Source organism: Mastigoproctus giganteus, chromosome 9, assembly GCF_048544385.1.
Source record: "Mastigoproctus giganteus isolate SK-2022 chromosome 9, ASM4854438v1, whole genome shotgun sequence".
Lineage (NCBI taxonomy): Eukaryota > Metazoa > Arthropoda > Arachnida > Uropygi > Thelyphonidae > Mastigoproctus > Mastigoproctus giganteus.
In genome coordinates this window covers 86,052,055-86,070,309 of record NC_143583.1, presented here as the reverse complement: position 1 = coordinate 86,070,309, position 18,255 = coordinate 86,052,055, and the positions used below count along the sequence as shown (strand labels likewise).

General features: G+C 37.5%; 1 protein-coding gene across 1 annotated transcript in view; it reads left to right on the top strand.

The window, feature by feature from the left end:
- l(1)G0196 (inositol hexakisphosphate and diphosphoinositol-pentakisphosphate kinase) overlaps nt 1–18,255 on the top strand; it is an 832,616-nt gene that overhangs the window by 471,939 nt on the left and 342,422 nt on the right. Inside the window, exon 16 of the mRNA XM_090381508.1 lies at nt 8,320–8,441. Within this exon, the coding sequence (XP_090237634.1) occupies nt 8,320–8,441 (122 nt within the window). The remainder of the gene's footprint in view (nt 1–8,319; nt 8,442–18,255) is intronic.

The following is an 18,255-nucleotide window of genomic DNA, read 5'->3' as shown; positions in this document are numbered from 1 at the left end:
AACTGGAATCAATTGGTTTTAACTTTAACCGGAATCAATTGGTTTTAACTTTAGCTTAATTTTGCATTTTACATGTTATTTATTTTAGTATGAATGTGGTTTTGCTTTCTATTTCTTTTTAGTCTCTGTCGGGTCGGCTATGATGTATACGTTTGCTCACTTTTTCTGGCTGCCACATATACATCATAACAGAAACAGAGGCCTTGCTTATTGCTGTGATTGCTTTGGTTTTGGCTGCTGGCCCTTGATGATGTAGCTAAAATCTTAGGACCTACAGCATTAAGTACTATTTATATATTTTCATTTAATTTTATTTATATAAGTTAAGTAATCTGCTTTTATTTTTCAGGCACTTTTAATTTTTTCCATGGTAACTACACCTGTCAGTTCAGCACACCTACACATACACTTATCATCTATTTGTGTATATATATATATATATATATGTATTATATAATTAATAATAATAATAGGTTGCAGTGATAAAATGGAATGTCTAAAATAGAATGAAGGAAAAAAAAAAGTAATAGTAATATATTTATAATGGATTATGGATCTGGGACACTGCTAGTAATAATAGAAATGCCCAACAACCATAATGAAATATAGGCAAATAGATTAGATAAGTGTGTGTGTGTGTGCATGGGAGTGCTGACCTGACAGGCTGCAATGGAAAAAATTAAATGGCTGAAAAATAAAAGCAGATTAATGCTTTAAATGGCATACATAGTTTAGCATGAGTAGAGGCATTTGATGCAAGAAAGCAAGCTTATGCAGCATCAGCCAAAAAAAAAAAAAATAAATAAATAAATAAAAAATAACCACTTCCACTTCACCCCTCTGTTCGTTCGAAATACCTGTCCAGCTGAGCCTTAAACTTATTTAGGCTATCAACTTCCACGACGAGGGATGGAAGTCTGTTCCACCTACCAACCACCCGCTGGCTAAAGGCAAATTTCCGCACATCTATCCTACATCTGTCTTTCCTCAATTTGAACTTATGCCCTCTCAGGTGATTATTCTGAGCAAGAGGAAGAATCCCATCAGCATTGAGCATGCTCAAACCATTCAAGGCCTTGTACACCTCTATCAGATCACCTCGCTGGTGCCCAGTCTCCAGACATTGCAATTCGCAAAACTTAAGCCCTTCTTCTCAAGAGCACCCCTTTGTTCCATTCACCAATCTTGTTGCTCTTCTCTGTACTCGTTTCAGCAGCTCTACATCCCTCTTGAAATGAGGGCTCCAGGCCTGTATACAGCACTCTAAGTGTGGCCTGACCATTGCCCTATACAAGGGAATCATCACCTCCTTATCCCTGCTAGAAAAATTCCTATATATAATTGACAATACACCATGAGCCACTCCTGCCGCCCGTCTGCACTGCTCAGAGAACTTCATATCTGCCTGCACAACCACCCCCAGGTCCCTTTCATTCTCTACCACTGTCAGTGTAGTACCACAGAGTTGATACGTCGCTCTGGGGTTGCTGTTTCCCATATGTAGTACTTTACATTTGTCAATGTTAAACCTCATTTGCCACCTCTCAGCCCATCTGCTCAACCTTTCCAGATCCTGTTGCAGCAGCACAGTGTCAGCAGTGTCCTTGACAACCCTGCCAACCTTCGTATCGTCTGCAAACCTGGACATTAAGCCTGATATACCATCATCAATATCATTTATAAATACAGAGAACAATAAAGGACCCAATACTGAACCCTGAGGGACTCCACTAATAACATTAGTCCACGATGAGCAGTGTCCATTGACTACCACTCTCTGTCTTCTCCCCCTCAACCACCCCTTTATCCATAGCAGCAATTTGCCTCCAGTGCCACATTGCTCCAATTTGTGCAGCAGTCCTCCATGTGCAACAGCATCAAAAGCCGATCCAAGTATATAATATCAAAGTTATTCCCTGCATCCAGTTCTTTTGTGACTGCATCACAGTATCCAATCAAATTGGTCAGGCAAAACTTCCCCTTAACAAAACCATGCTGTATCCGAGCTATAACTGAAGTCTTGTCTAGATGATCCTACAGTGCTTCTTTAACCAGTGCCTCCATTAATTTTCCGGGAACAGAAGTTAAACTCACAGGTCTATAATTACTTGTGTCAGCCCTTGATCCTCCCTTGTGAATTGGGGTCACATCTGCACATCTCCAGTCCATGGGCACCTCCCCTGAGTCCAAGGAAGCTCTCACAATTATGGCCAAGGGTTTGCTCACCTCCTTTGCTGCCTCCTTTAATACAACTGGACAGATCCCATCCACCCCAGGTGCCTCTCTTGTGTCCATCTTCAACAATTTCTTCTCCACTCTACTCTCAGTCATCACAAGATGAGAGCCTTGTCGATCAATTCGGCCCTGGAAAGATTGTGCAAGGCTCAAGGGGTAGAATTTTTTTCAGCCTGGACTGTACTTGTTAACAGGAGAGATTGCTTCTACAGGGATGGGATACACTTAAATAGAAAGGGTGCAAGAATATTTGCTGATGCTATCGAGGCAGTGTTAGGTGGGTCGGAAAACTGCTAGCTTGGGGGGGAGACAAAGACCAATAGATTGACAGTAGCCACTGGCAGAGGTGAAAGAGATTCTTGCACTGCTTCTATTAGAATGAGCAGAAGCCTGAAAAACAAGATGCATGGTATTTCAGAGACTGCTGGGAGCCATTGCGGTACAAGTAAACACATGGGTTGTGTTAGGGTAGCTAAGAATAGAAACAGGTGCAGGTATACTTGCGTGTACACCAATGCTAGGAGTTTAGTAAAGAAATTTGATGAATTTGAGGTATTGCTCAAAACATCAAAGGCAAATATTGTTGGGATATCAGAGACGTGGTGTCACACAGATATAAGGGATGCAGAACTGCAGTTTGGGGAGTACAACGTCTACAGAAAGGATAGACAGGATAGGAAGGGGGGAGGGGTTATGCTATTAGTTAAGAAACACATAAAATCCAAGGAAGTGAAGCCAGTCGACATCGCTGGACAGTGCAGTGTTGAGTCAGTTTGGTGTGACATAAGCATTGGAAGATCAAAATTGAGAGTAGGAGTGTGCTATAGGCCTAATGACTCTGATGAGTATAATAAGGAACTGTACAGGGAAATAGAGTGGGCCAGTAAATCAGAGAGTCTTATAATGGGAGATTTTAATTTCCCAGATATTGACTGGAATTTGGGGGCTGGTTACTCACACACTAGCAGGGCTTTTGTGGATTTATTGGATGATTGTTTTCTACATCAGCATGTTCGGGAGGCAACTAGAGGGAGTAATACTCTTGATTTGATTATCAGCAGTGATTCTTCATGCATTAAGAATCTGCAGATAAATGAACCACTAGGTGGCAGTGATCACAGTGTGCTGAAGTGGGATTTACTGAAAGAGGTAACTACCATTAGGGGTAAAGGGAAGGGTTATTGCTTCCGTAAAGGCGACTACGATGGACTGAGACAGTATTTAAATTCTATACAATGGGACCAACTGATGATGTTACCAACAGCAAATTCAAAATGGGAAGCATTCAAAGAACTTATCTTGGAAGCTACTAGGCTTTACATACCAACTAAGAAATATTGTTCAAGGTTTAGGCCAAAATGGATGTCAGATGAACTAATGAGGCATATGGCAGAGAAGAAAAATGCATGGGATACTTACAAATTAACACATGACACAGAAGCCTATGATAGATACAAGTTGATATGCAACCAGGTTACAAAGGAGGTTAGGCAGGCGAAGGCAGATTACGAGAAATCCTTGGAAAGGGATGCAAAGAAAAACAGCAAAGAGTTCTTTACTTATGTAAACTCTAGAAGGAAGGGGATGAATCAGATTGGTCCACTTGATATTGATGGATCAAGTGTTGATGATCCTGCTCAGGTAGCTAACAAACTAAATGAATATTTTGCATCGACATTCACACATGAGGAGTTATTCAGCAAGGGGAATGTCAGAGGTGTATTCAACTCTAGCAGTAAGCTACAGAATCTTGAAATAACTGGGAGTAAAGTGGAGGAGAAACTGTTGAAGATAAACACAAGAAAGGCACCCGGGGTGGATGGGATCTATCCAGTTATATTAAAGGAGGCAGCAAAGGAGGTAAGCAAACCCTTAGCCATAATTATGAGAGCTTCCTTGGACTCAGGGGCGGTACCCATAGACTGAAATGTGCAAATGTGACCCCAATTCACAAAGGAGGATCAAAGGCTGACACAAGTAATTATAGACCTGTGAGCTTAAGTTCTGTTCCCGGAAAATTAATGGAGGCACTGGTTAAAGAAGCACTGCAGGATCATTTAGACAAGACTTCAGTTATAGCTCAGACACAGCATGGTTTTGTTAAGGGGAAGTCTTGCCTGACCAACTTGATTGGATACTATGATGCAGTCACAAAAGAACTGGATGCAGGGAATAACTTTGATATTATATACTTGGATCTTAGAAAGGCTTTTGATACTGTTGCACATGGAAGACTGCTGCACAAATTGGAGCAGTGTGGCATTGGAGGCAAATTGCTGCTATGGATAAAGGGGTGGTTGAGGGGGAGAAGACAGAGAGTGGTAATCAATGGACACTGCTCATCGTGGACTAATGTTATTAGTGGAGTCCCTCAGGGCTCAGTGTTGGGTCCATTATTGTTTTCTGTATTTATAAATGATATTGATGATGGTATATCAAGCTTAATGTCCAAGTTTGCAGATGATACAAAGGTTGGCAGGGTTGTCAATGACACTACTGACACTATGCTGCTGCAACAGGATCTGGAAAGGTTGAGCAGATGGGCTGAGAGGTGGCAAATGAAGTTTAACATTGAAAATGTAAAGTACTACACATGGGAAACAGCAACCCCAGAGCAACGTATCAACTCTGTGGTACTACACTGACAGTGGTAGAGAATGAAAGGGACTTGGGGGCGATTGTGCAGGCAGATATGAAGTTCTCTGAGCCGTGCAGACGGGCTGCAAGAGTAGCTCATGGAGTATTGTCAATGATATACAGGAATTTTTCCAGCAGGGATAAGGAGGTGATTATTCCATTGTATAAGGCAATGGTCAGGCCACACCTAGAGTACTGTATACAGGTCTGGAGGCCTGATTTCAAGAAGGATGTAGAGCTGCTGGAACGAGTACAGAGAAGGGCAACAAGATTAGTGAATGGAACAAAGGGGTGCTCTTACGAAGAAAGGCTTAAGTTTTGCAAATTACAGTGTCTGGAGACTAGGCACCAGCGAGGTGATCTGATAGAGGTGTATAAAGCCTTGAATGGTTTAAGCATGCTCAAAGCTGATGGGATTCTTCCTCTATCTCAGAAAATTCACCTGAGAGGGCATAAATTCAAATTGAGGAAAGACAGATGTAGGATAGACGTGCGGAAATTTGCCTTTAGCCAGCGGGTGGTTGGTTGGTGGAACAGACTGCCATCCCTTGTGGTGGAGGTTGATAGCCTAAATAAGTTTAAGGCTCAGCTGGACAGGTATTTTGAACGAACAAAGGGGTGAAGTGGAAGTGGGTTTTTTTTTTTTTTTTTGGCTGATGCTGCATAAGCTTGCTTTCTTGCATCAAATGCCTCTACTAATGCTAATGCTAAGATTCTCTAGCCCACTGCCAGAGTTGAACACACCTCTGGCATTCCCCTCGCTGAATAACTCCTCATGTGTGAATGTCGATGCAAAATATTCATTTACTTTGTTAGCCACCTGAGCAGGGTCATCAACAGTTGACCCATCGATATCAAGTAGACCAATCCGATTCATCCCCTTCCCTCCAGAGTTTACATAAGTAAAGAACTCTTTGCTGTTTTTCTTCGCATCCCTTGCCAGGGATCTCTCGTAATCTGCCTTCACCTGCCTAACCTCCTTTGTAACTTGGTTACAGATAAACTTGTATCCATCACAGGCCTCTGTGTCACGTGTTAATTTGTATGTATCCCATGCATTTTTCCTCTCTGCCATATGCCCCATTAGTTCATCTGACATCCATTTAGGACTAAACCTTGAACAATATCTCTTAGTTGGCATGTAAAGCCTAGTAGCTTGCAAGACAAGTTTTCTGAATGCCTCCCATTTTGAACTTGTTGTTGGTAACATCATCAGTTGATCCCACTGTCAACTATTAGTTCATCCGTTGATCCCACTATTAGTTCTCTCATAACTAATAGATTGGGTGTATATGCACTTCCTTCTCGTGGGAGGGATGACTCTATGCATGCATACATTGTTTCCTCACCACTTACTGCTAAATGTATACTCAAGATTGTACATACTATTACCATACCAGGGAAAGTACTCTCCACTCTTTTTTGTGATTACAAAAAGTCTTCTCTTAACCACATTGTTGGAAATAGCATTCATCAGGATATTTACCTTCCTTAAGCAATTTTATTTATGTGAACTCTTTTGATACCAAATGAGAACAGTTTTACATAGAATCATGATATAGTCCTAAAATATCCATACAACTACAATAGGCTAAAACCATAAACAAGGAAACTCATAACATTATCAGTTTATGATCAGTTCTCTCATAACTAAAAGAAGCCATCCTAATGAGAGAGGTAGGAAGTAAGCTGATGAATGCTCAGTGACACAAGTGAGATGAACGCTTTGCGAATTACCATTTTCAAAAGTGAAAGCGGTGAAGCACCATGGGGTATTTTATAATCATGGCTCATATTACATTACTTCAGGGTTATAAGTAAGAGAGGGAAAGAATGAAAAACAGAGGGAGTGAAAAGAAAATAGAATATCCTTGCACTCTTGTATATATTATTAGCTTGGAGATGGAAAAATTTTAGAGAAGAAAGGAAAGTAAAGCTAAAGCAAGAAAACAGAAAAGGATTTTCTGGGAAATTAATGTGCATAATTATCCAGGTACTGAATAATTATTTTTATATTATTTATTTATTATTATTATAAAATATTTAAGGGCAAAGGTCTTGTGCTATGAGGTAGAATGACTAACATATAGATTAGTGCAAAAGCATTATTTTAACATAGCCTTCTACCAGAGTAGTTAAATTAATTAATTAAATTGGCATCGTTTTGGTTATATCTCATATTGTGAGTGCCTTCACAACGAGTTTCCATGCAACAAATTGTATTATTTAATTAATTAAACTACTTTGGTAGATGGCTACGTTAAAATTATGCTTTTACACTAACCTATATGTTTATTATTATTTTATTTATTATTTTTATTTTTATGAGAGAGGTAGGAAGGAATAAAGTCACCACAGACATCTCTGTGATGACTTTATTGAGATGTTTAAAGCTTTGAAAGGCTTTAATAAACTAATTTTAATATCCTTTTTACAAAAATAACTAGAAAGGTGAAAGAGGAGATTACAGTATATTTCTTTGTATGAATAATAAGCATAAGTTACTTGTTGTTTTTCCCCATGTCCACTCTGATGGTTTTTTTGATAGTCCAGTCCTTCTCTTTAATAGGGCACTGCCTTGGGGGTATGCACTGAAATTCTTCCAATGCTTTCTTTAGTAATTTTTGGGTGGGTATTGCTCTTAATTTTGATTTGCATAGCATAAGACCAGAGCTTTTCAATCCAGTACTGTGGTAAGTGTAGAGGTTATTGAGTTGCAATGTTCTTTGGTTCATGAAGAAAGGAGTATCATATTTTGCAACTGCATGCTGCGACTGAGACAAGATGATCTCAGTAGCCTAGTGTACTTTTACATTATTTTTAAACTGTATATTGAAATTTTTTACACAGTACAGTTTAGGCATGAGCATGCAATGAACTGCTCTTTCTCATAACAAGCACAAACAAGTGGCATAATAAAGATGAGGTGTGTGAGAATGCAAGTAGCAACCATTATAATGTGCAAAAGTTTACCTACTTTAACAAAAAAAAAAAAAAAAAAAAAGAACACAAGCCAGACTCCAACCTTTGTACATGCTTTCAATTAATGTTGTCCTTTCTGCTGATGGATGACTGATAAATGTCTTGCAAGTGCCAGACGTTTATAAATAATTACTGCCCATAATTGCCATGTTGCTAACCTCTGCTATAGAGGGTGACTTTAGTTTTGCTGGTTTGCAAAGTCTCAAGATCAGACATCTCTGTGGTGACTTTATTGAGATGTTTAAAGCTTTGAAAGGCTTTAATAAACTAATTTTAATATCCTTTTTACAAAAATAACTAGAAAGGTGAAAGAGGAGATTACAGTATATTTCTTTGTATGAATAATAAGCATAAGTTACTTGTTGTTAGAGCTCTGCAAAACACAATCAGAAAACAAGGCAGTTAAAACTTTTACCAAAGGTATTAAATTTCAAGTTAATTTTTTAAAGTTTTATTTACTTTCAGGTGAATATGCAGGGACTCAAGGTTTGGGATTACTTCGCTTGCATAGTACATACCGTCATGATTTAAAAATTTATGCCTCAGATGAAGGAAGAGTACAAATGACGGCTGCTGCATTTGCCAAAGTAAGATTAAGTATTCATATTTCAAATATGATGTATTAAGTAAACACAGTGCCGACCAAGACATTGCTTATATGCAGTGATGCTTGGAATGTTTCATGATGTTATGTATGGAGCAAGTTTTCCATATCTGTTTGGAAATAGTCATTTAACTAGCATTAGTAGAGGCATACGATGCAAGAAAGCAAGCTTATGCAGCATCAGCAAAAAAAAAAAAAAAACCCTCCCATTTCACCCCTCCATTCGTTCCAAATGCCTGTCCAGCTCAGCCTTAAACTTATTTAGGCTATCAACTTCCATAACAAAATATGTAAGTCTGTTCTGCCAATCAACTACCTGCTGGCTAAAGACAAATTTCCACACATCTATTCTACAACTGTCTTTCCTCAATTTGAATCTGTGCCCCCTCAGATTCTTAATCTGAGCAAGAGGAAGAATCCCATCAGCATTCAGCTTGCTCAACCCATTCAAGGCCTTATACACCTCAGTCAGATCACCTCGCAGGTGCCTCCTCTCCAGGTGCTGCAATTTGCAGAACTTAAGCTTCTTGGTACCAATTTGTTCCCCTCACCAATCTTGCTGTCCCTCTTTGTACTTGTTGTAACAACTCTACATCCTTCCTAAAATGAGGCCTCCAGACCTGTACACAGTACTCTAGATGTGGCCTGATCATTGCCTGTATAATGGGATAATCACCTCCCTGTCCCTGCTAGCAAAATTCCTATATATCATTGATAAGACTTCATGACCTGCCCTGGAGGCCCTCTGCACTGCTCAGCAAACTTCATATTTGACTGCACAATTACCCCCAGTTTTTTTTCACTTTCCACTTCCCTTGAGTGTAGTACCACACAGTTGGTACGTTTCTCTTGGGTTATAGCTACCCATATGCAGTACTTTGCATTTGTCAATGTTAAAACTTCAGTTGCCACTTTTCAGCCCATTTGCCCAACTTATCTAGATCCAGTTGGAATAGCATACTGTCTTTACTGTCGTTAACAACCCTACCAATCTTTGTATCATATGCAAACTTGGACATTAAACCTGATAAAACTTCATCAATATCATTTATAAATATACAAAACAACAATGGGCCCAACACTGAACCCTGGAGAACTCCACTAATATCATTAGTCCACAAAGAGCAGTTTCCATTGATTACCACTCTCTGCTGTCTCTCACTCAACAATCCCTTTACCCATTGTAGCAACTTACCTTTAATGCCATACCTCTCCAATTTGTACAGCAGTCTTCCATGTGCAACAGTATCAAAAGCTTTCCTGAAATCTAAGTATATGATATCAAAATAATTTTTGGCATTCAGTTCCTTTGTGACCACATCATGGTATCCAATAAAATTGGTCAGACAAGACCTCCCTTTAACAAACCCATGCTCTGTCTTAACTATTACTGCAGTCTTGTCTAGATGATCCTGCAATGCTTCTTTAACAAGTGATTCCATTATTTTCCCCAGAACACAAGTTTAACTAACAGGTCTATAGTTACCTGTGTCACCTTTTGAATCCCCCTTTGTGAATTGGTGATACATTTGCACACCTCCAGTCCATCGGGACTTCCCTGGAGTCCAAGGAAGCTCTCATAATTATGGCTAAGAGTTTGCTTACTTCTTTGCTGCCTCCTTTAATATAACTGGATAGATCCTATCCACCCCAGGTGCCTTTTTTATGTTTAACTTCAACAATTTCTCCTCCACTTTGCTCTCAGTTATTACAAAATCACTTAGCTCCCTGTTAGTTTGATAAACATCTGGCACTCCCCTCGTGTGAATGTAGATGCAAAATACTCATTCAGTTTATCAGCTACCCGAGCATGATCATCAATAGTCAATCCATCTATGTTAAGTGATCCAATTTGATTCATCCCTTTCCTTCTAGAGTTTACATAAGTAAAGAACTCTTTGCTGTTTTTCTTTGCATACTTTGCCAAGGATTTCTCGTAATCTGCCTTCGCCTGCCTAACCTCCTTTGTGACTTGATTACAGACTAGTTTTTATCTGCCATAAGCTTCTGTGTCACTTGATAATTTATATGCATTCCATACATTTTTCTTCTCTGCCACAAGCCTCATTAGTTCATCTGACATCCTTTTAGGCCTAAACCTTGAACAGTATTTCTTAGTTGGAATGAAAAGCCTAGTAGTCTCCAAAATTAAATCCCTGAAGGCTTCCCATTTAGAATTCAACATTGGTAACATCATCAGTTGATCCCATTGTACAGAATTTAAAAACTGTCTGAGACCCCTGTAGTCAGTCACTTTTATGAAAGCAAAAGCCCTTCCGTTTAGCCTTGATGGTAGTTACATCCTTAAGTAATTCTCACATCAGTACATTGTAATCACTGTCACCCAGTGGTTCCTTTATCTGCAAATTCTTAATGCATGAATAATCACTGCTGATAATCAGACCAAGAGTATTACTCTCTCTAGTTGCCTCTCGAACATGTTGCTGTAGAAAACAGTCATCCAATAAATCCACAAAGTTTTGCTAGTGTGCGAGTGACCAAACCACATGTTCCAGTAAATATCTGGAAAGTTAAAATCCCCCATTATAAGACATTCTGATTTACTGGCCCACTCTATTTCTCTGCACAATTGCTCATTATAGTCATCATATTCATTATGCCTATAACACATACCTACTCTCATTTTTCATTTCCTAGTGCTTATGTTACACCAAACAGACTCAACATTGCATTGTTCACCAACATCAATTAGACTGATATGACATTAATGTTTGATACAGTAAAATCCTGTTACAACAAATACTATTTAAATGGTTTCACTATAATGAAAATTTCCATTTCCTGATATGTGCATAAATGAAATGAAATGAAATGAAATGCAATCATAAATGAAAAAAAAAAAAAAAAAAAAAATTTATCTTCCAGAGTGATATTAATGTCAATTTTAGTTAATGTTAATTTTAGTATTCCACAATTATTGTGATTCCTTTCAATCTGCAACATTAATTGTTTTGTCAGGGAAGAAATGTGGCCATAATATAACAATATTTTCAGTAAATTTAATTATGAATCAACAGGGCTTACCTTTATTTTTGATATAGGAAGCTTCTTTTCCAGCTCTCCTTGTCCAACTCGCTAATAATTCATGGGGAAGGCGATATCAATTTTGCAAGACATTGTCATAAAGTTAGATTCTGGAGGTCTAAACTGGCTAATAATTAAGGATCGATTTTTTCTTTTTGGTGCTGTGGCAGGAATTGTGAGTTAAATTTAGGGGTCTAATAATTCGATATGGGGTAGGGGGTGGGGGTTATTCTCTACATTCCTTAAATCGGACTAGAACTTTTGGGGTGTCATGTTCACAGGAAGAGAGCTACTCACAGTTAATCAGAAACTTTTGTCTTATGGTGTAGTGTTTGTTCTTCATGCATGCGTATAAGTGACCAATCGTCGGACAATAGGAATGGCCTACGGATATTGATTGAAGTTGCATGTAGTTTCATCTCTAAGGTTTCTGCAATAAGTAGTTTGTAGTAGTAGTGTTGAATATTTATAATTTTAGTTTCATTAAAGCCGAATGTATGTCGTTCATTTATGGCGTGGAACGAAAGTTCCGATGCATTTGAACGACCCGCCCGCACTGAAGCTTCGTGTTGTTTTGCTCGAAGCTGTGCCACTCCCGTGGTGGATCCTACGTAGACAGCGTCACAATTTTTGCATGGTATACTGTATACTAGGTCATGCTGTGATAGTATACAGTATACCATGCAAAAATTGTGATGCTGTCTACGTAGGATCCACCACGGGAGTGGCACTGCTTCGAGCAAAACAACACGAAGCTTCAGTACGGGCGGGTCGTTCAAATGCATCGGAACTTTCGTTCCACGCCATAAATGAATGACATACATTTGGCTTTAATGAAACTAAAATTATAAATATTCAACACTACTACTACAAACTACTTATTGCAGAAACCTTAGAGATGAAAGTACATGCAACTTCAATCAATATCTGTAAGCCATTCCTATTGTCCGACGATTGGTCACTTATACGCATGCGTGAAGAACAAACACTACAACATAAGACAAAAGTTTCGGATTAATTGTGAGTAGCTCTCTTCCTGTGAACGTGACACTCCGAAAAGTTCTAGTCCGACTTAAGGAATGTAGAGAATAACCCCCACCCCTACCCCATATCCAATTATTAGACCCCTAAATTTAACTCAAAATTCCTGCCACAGCACCAAAAAGAAAAAATCGATCCTTAATTATTAGCCAGTTTAGACCTCCAAAATCTAACTTTATGACAATGTCTTGCAAAATTGATATCGCCTTCCCCATGAATTATTAGCAAGTTGGACAAGGAGAGTTGGAAAAGAAGCTTCCTATATCAAAAATAAAGGTAAGCCCTGTTGAGTCATAATATAATAGAATATAGGAAATATCGAGCACTTAAAAGCTCTCTAGTATCAAATCTAGTAAATTTAATGTATGCCATCATTAAAAATATGAATTTAAAATTAGTATGATCTTTCTCTCCAATTCACAGCTCACTACTGTCATATTGTCCTTTAGGTGTAGCTGAAATAGTTGACACGGTAACTCATGTAAGCATTAAACATGAATAAGAAAGAATTCAAGAGTTTCATGAATATAAAGAAGGCGTGCTCACATGACAAATGGAGTACCATTAACAGGGAAGTGTGGGAATTTAATTTTCACAAGTGGTGCAATCTTCTAGTCTTAGTGTGAGCATTAGCAAAACATTAATTCCCTTTGTAAAAAATTACATCATACCCAAAGAAAGGAGGCAAATTTGAACATGAACAAACATCCATGACCCAAGAATTTTATTTAAAAATATATTTAAAAATACATGTTTTAAATATAAAAAAAATCTATTCTTCATAGCTTAGTTCATAATAAATTTAAAATGTAGAGAGGCACTAAAAAGTGAACAGTTTTGAATTATTTCTTGTCAATAAGGGGTTTTAAAAATTTTGAACCCTCCTAAATCATGCAGGTATTTAAAATTTCATATATAAAACACACAATTCCAATGTCCTTCATACAGTGCTCTTGTCCTAGCTGTTGCTCTAAATCATGTTTAATTAATTTATTATAATTAAAAATGGCTGCCATTGACATGATATATGGCAATTGTAGAGCTTTTGCTGAGTCAAAAGTTGTCTGCCAGCATAGAATCTGTGTAGTGTGAGTTAGTTGAAAGCAAAGGTATGATGAGACTACTCAACAGACAGAAGATTGTGAAGAGTATCTGTAGCTGAGTGGTGAGGAGTGGGAGTGCAGTAGCACACACTCCTTGAGTAGACTGGGGTTCAAGCCCCTGACTGCTAAATACAGTTGATCTGCTAATCTGCACTGGACCAGCATGGCAGATTATTGTCCATTTCCCTCAACAAGAATCATTGAGGAGGCTTCCATCCTGCAGTGATAATGGCTGCAATTTTATGACAAGACTCTACATGTAGATGCAATGGGCAAGGAAGTGCAAATGTCTTATTATGGGTGATTTCAATCTGCCCCTAATTGATTGGATAAGTGGATGGAGCTCTCACCATGGGGAACAAAATTTTTAAATAAACTAGATGATAATTATTTGTACCAGCATGTTAGAGAAAGTACTAGGGGTGAGAATATTCGTAACTTCACCATTACTCATGAATCAGATGTCATCACAGTGCTTAAAATACAGGAACCATTGGTAGGTAGAGATTACGAAGTGAAGAAAGAGATTGCAGTAGTTAAAGGTAAACGCATGGGTTTTAATTTCAGAAGAGAGGACTATGACAGTTTAAGGCACTATTGTCATCTATTAATTGTGCCTATTACAGAGGGAAGGAGAATACATTTAAATTATGCAATGCCTTTAAAGCAAAAATCGTGGAAGCCATGAATGCATATATACCATTTAGAAAATATTGCATGAGGATAAATATGTAAGTCATATATTTATTCCGAAATGGATAAATATGGAGCTGGCCTGCCTAATAGAGCAGAAAAATATAGCATGTGAAAGTTAGAGCGATGAAAAGTATTGAAGCTTACAACAGCTACAAACTGACCTGTAACAATACCATAGGTAAGGTTAGGGAGGTGAAGGCTGAGTACGAGAAAGCTCTGGCTAAGAGAGCAAAGAATGAGGATAAGGGATTTTTTGTGTATGTGAATATAAAATAGAAAAAAATGAATCAGATAAGACCCTTGTGCACTGGGTGTGGAAAACCTAGCTGATGTTGCTATTGAATTGAATAGGTACTTTGCATCAATCTTTACTGATGAAAGACCCTTCATGTTGAAGAGAGACTGTGTAAGTGAGTTTGAGTTATACGAAATTAGTGATTTCGAAATTACTCATGACTGTTTATTAGAAAAACTTTCAAGAATAAAGGCAAGTAAGGCTCTTAGAGTTGATGGCATATACCTAATAATTTTGAGGGAGGTGGCCAAAGAGTGTATTGAACCTTAGGAAACGATTCCTTTGGTTTGGATAGATGCCAACATATCACCAATACATAAAGATGGTTCTAAGAGTGGAGTCAGTAACTACAGATTGATTAGTCTGAATTCAGTGATTTGGGAAATCTTGAATTATGAGTGCACACAGCATGGTTTTGTCAAGGAAAAATTATGTTTAACTAACCATAAGCTATTTTGACACAATTACTCATGAGCTAGATGTTGAGAACAATTTTAACATAGTTTATTTGCAATTCAGCAAAGCATTTGACTCAGTCCTTCATGAGAGATTACTGTATAAGCTTGGAACATGCGGGGTTTCCAGAAAGATTCTTAGATGGATTGCAAGTGGCTGCGTGACAGAAGGCAGAGGGTTGTGATCGGTGGATATTCTTCAGTTTGGTATAACATCAGAAGTGGAGTTCTCTAAGGATTGGTTGTTGTTTCTCATTTTCATTCATTTATTTACAGCGGACTATCGATTAACCGGGACACTTCAAGACTCCAAATAAAAAAAAATCAACCAGAAATCATAAAATTCAAGTAATAACTAAAATAGGTATAAACAGATCTTTTACAAGTCATAAATAAGTGACAAGCAGGGCATTATAAAGTCATCATTGGGAGATTATTATCTTGCAACCCCCACTGTCTTCACACCCAACACTAAAAAAAAAAAAAAGGTTTAGTTTGTTTTAGTGCTCGCTTCAATTGTTCTGTTTCGTTGCACCGCAAAGAGAAAATATTTTTTTTTTTTTTTTTTTTTTGAAATTGCAAAATCAATTAAACAAAAACTTGAAATTATACAAAAGTTTCAAAACGGTGCATTGGTTAAATCTCATTGGTTAAAAATTCATTAACATTATAATGAACCATTATAATGTTGGTGACCAAACCATACGCGACATCGTAAAAAATAAAGGGAAGCATCATATTGGGCACACAAGTAGTGCGTGGTAAGTGTTTTATCTATTGCCATATTTTTTCCATTGGTTGCTGAACATCTGGATATACTGTACTGTAGTAAGTCCCCGACTTACGTAACTTGGAAATTACGTTAATTTTTTCCACTCAATTTTTTTTTTTCTTTTTTAGGATTGTAAAATTTAAAACAGAATAATAATAATAATAAGCAAGCAATAAAGATGATCACGGCACACACAAATTGCACAAGCACGATATGGAGTCAAGCTTAAAAATAGGAATGAAGAAAATATTTTTAAAATTTATTTAGGTTTTTTTTATATGGCTGAAGATTTCAGTGAAGGGAGGACACATTTCACCATAATAACGTAAAATCCCACAGAATTCCAGCTATCGGTATTATTGTAAATGCAATATGATTGAGTTTACTACCCGTTTATAATGAATTAACAGAAAAGCCCAATAACCTGGAACGTGCAAATTGTTTTTATTGTTTTATGATAGTGACCTCCAGAAAGGTGTTTTAGTAAAATGTGAGCTGGCATGGGGTGATAATAGTGAGTTTTTGTCTTAACCCTGTGAAATTCTTTACATAAAATTTCATTTTGAGCATTATCATTGGTGCCGACTAAGAGAATAAGTGACAGCGGCACTAGTAAATCTATCAAAAAAAAAAAAAAGAAAGAAAGCGATCGATTCGGATCAAAAAATTAAAATAAAGATGTTTGAAAATGCTCAAACATCAACAAGTATCATGCAGAATTGAGATTTGTCAGTGAACACAATAATAAAGGAAAAAGACAGAATATGAGAAGCGGTGAAGGGATCAGCACCAATGAAGTCAACTATAATAACCAAGGCTACGGAAATACATATCAATTTTTACTGTACAATTTCTTCCTTTAATGTTTTCTTTTCGTATGTGCCACTCCAACAACTTCATCCCCTGTCCCCAGATAAAGTTTTTAATTGAACTAATTAAAAATAACTATTTTTATATATATATAACTAATATCCAAAGAATATATAACTAACTAATTGAAAAATATATAACTGTTTTTCTTCATTCTTCTGAGGATATTATGTAGTTTTTGGAATTTTGACATATCAAGGATATGTCAAAATCTATCAGCATGGCCCACACTTGTAGGTAGAAGGGTTTTGTTTTGTAGAGACGGGATACACTTTAACAAAGGTGGTGCAAAAGTTTTTGCCAGTATCACCAATGAAGTCAACTATAATAACCAAGGCTACGGAAATACATATCAATTTTTACTGTACAATTTCTTCCTTTAATGTTTTCTTTTCGTATGTGCCACTCCAACAACTTCATCCCCTGTCCCCAGATAAAGTTTTTAATTGAACTAATTAAAAATAACTATTTTTCTATATATATAACTAATATCCAAAGAATATATAACTAACTAATTGAAAAATATATAACTGTTTTTCTTCATTCTTCTGAGGATATTATGTAGTTTTTGGAATTTTGACATATCAAGGATATGTCAAAATCTATCAGCATGGCCCACACTTGTAGGTAGAAGGGTTTTGTTTTGTAGAGACGGGATACACTTAAACAAAGGTGGTGCAAAAGTTTTTGCCAGTATTATTGAGGATACCTTAAAGGTTCAGGGAAACTGCTAGTTAGGGGGGATGTGGGTAATACTGACACACGTTTATCTGATACACACGTTTATCTGATAATATTGGTCAATGTAACTCTTGCACATACCTTAAGAGTTCTTATCTGTTACCCCAACTGGATGTATTATCTAGATGTTCTGGGGGCAAAGACGTTTCACGTGAGCGGGTAGCTAATATCAGGGAAGAGAGCCTAAAAAACTTCAAGGGTTGTGTTAGGGTTGTTAAATATACAAGAACAGTAAATCTTAATTGTTTATACAGTAATGTTAGAAGTGTCGTCAATAAAATGAGCGAATTCGAACTGCTGGTTAAAACAAGTAACGCGGACATAATAGGGCTTACAGAGATGTGGTGCCACCCGGAAATTGGGGATGATGAGTTTCAATACGGCTTGTATAATGTATTTAGGAAGGATAGGTTAGATAGAAGGGATGGTAGGGTAATGCTTCTTATCAGAAGCAGCCTGAGTGCAATGATAGCTTTCTCGGATTCAGACATTTCACATGCTAGTATAGAGTCTGTATGGTGTGAGATAGTTGGAAACAAAGGTATAATGCGAGTAGGAGTAATCTACAGACCAGGTGTTTGTGAAGATTATGACAAAAGCCTCTACATGCAAATGGAATGGGCAAGTAAGCGTCAATGTCTTATTATGGGTGATTTCAATTTGCCTCTAATTGATTGGAGTAAATGGGAAGGAAACTCGACATGGGGAACAAAATTTTTAAATCAACTAGATGACTGTTATTTGTATCAACATGTCAGGGAAAGTACTAGAGAAAAGAA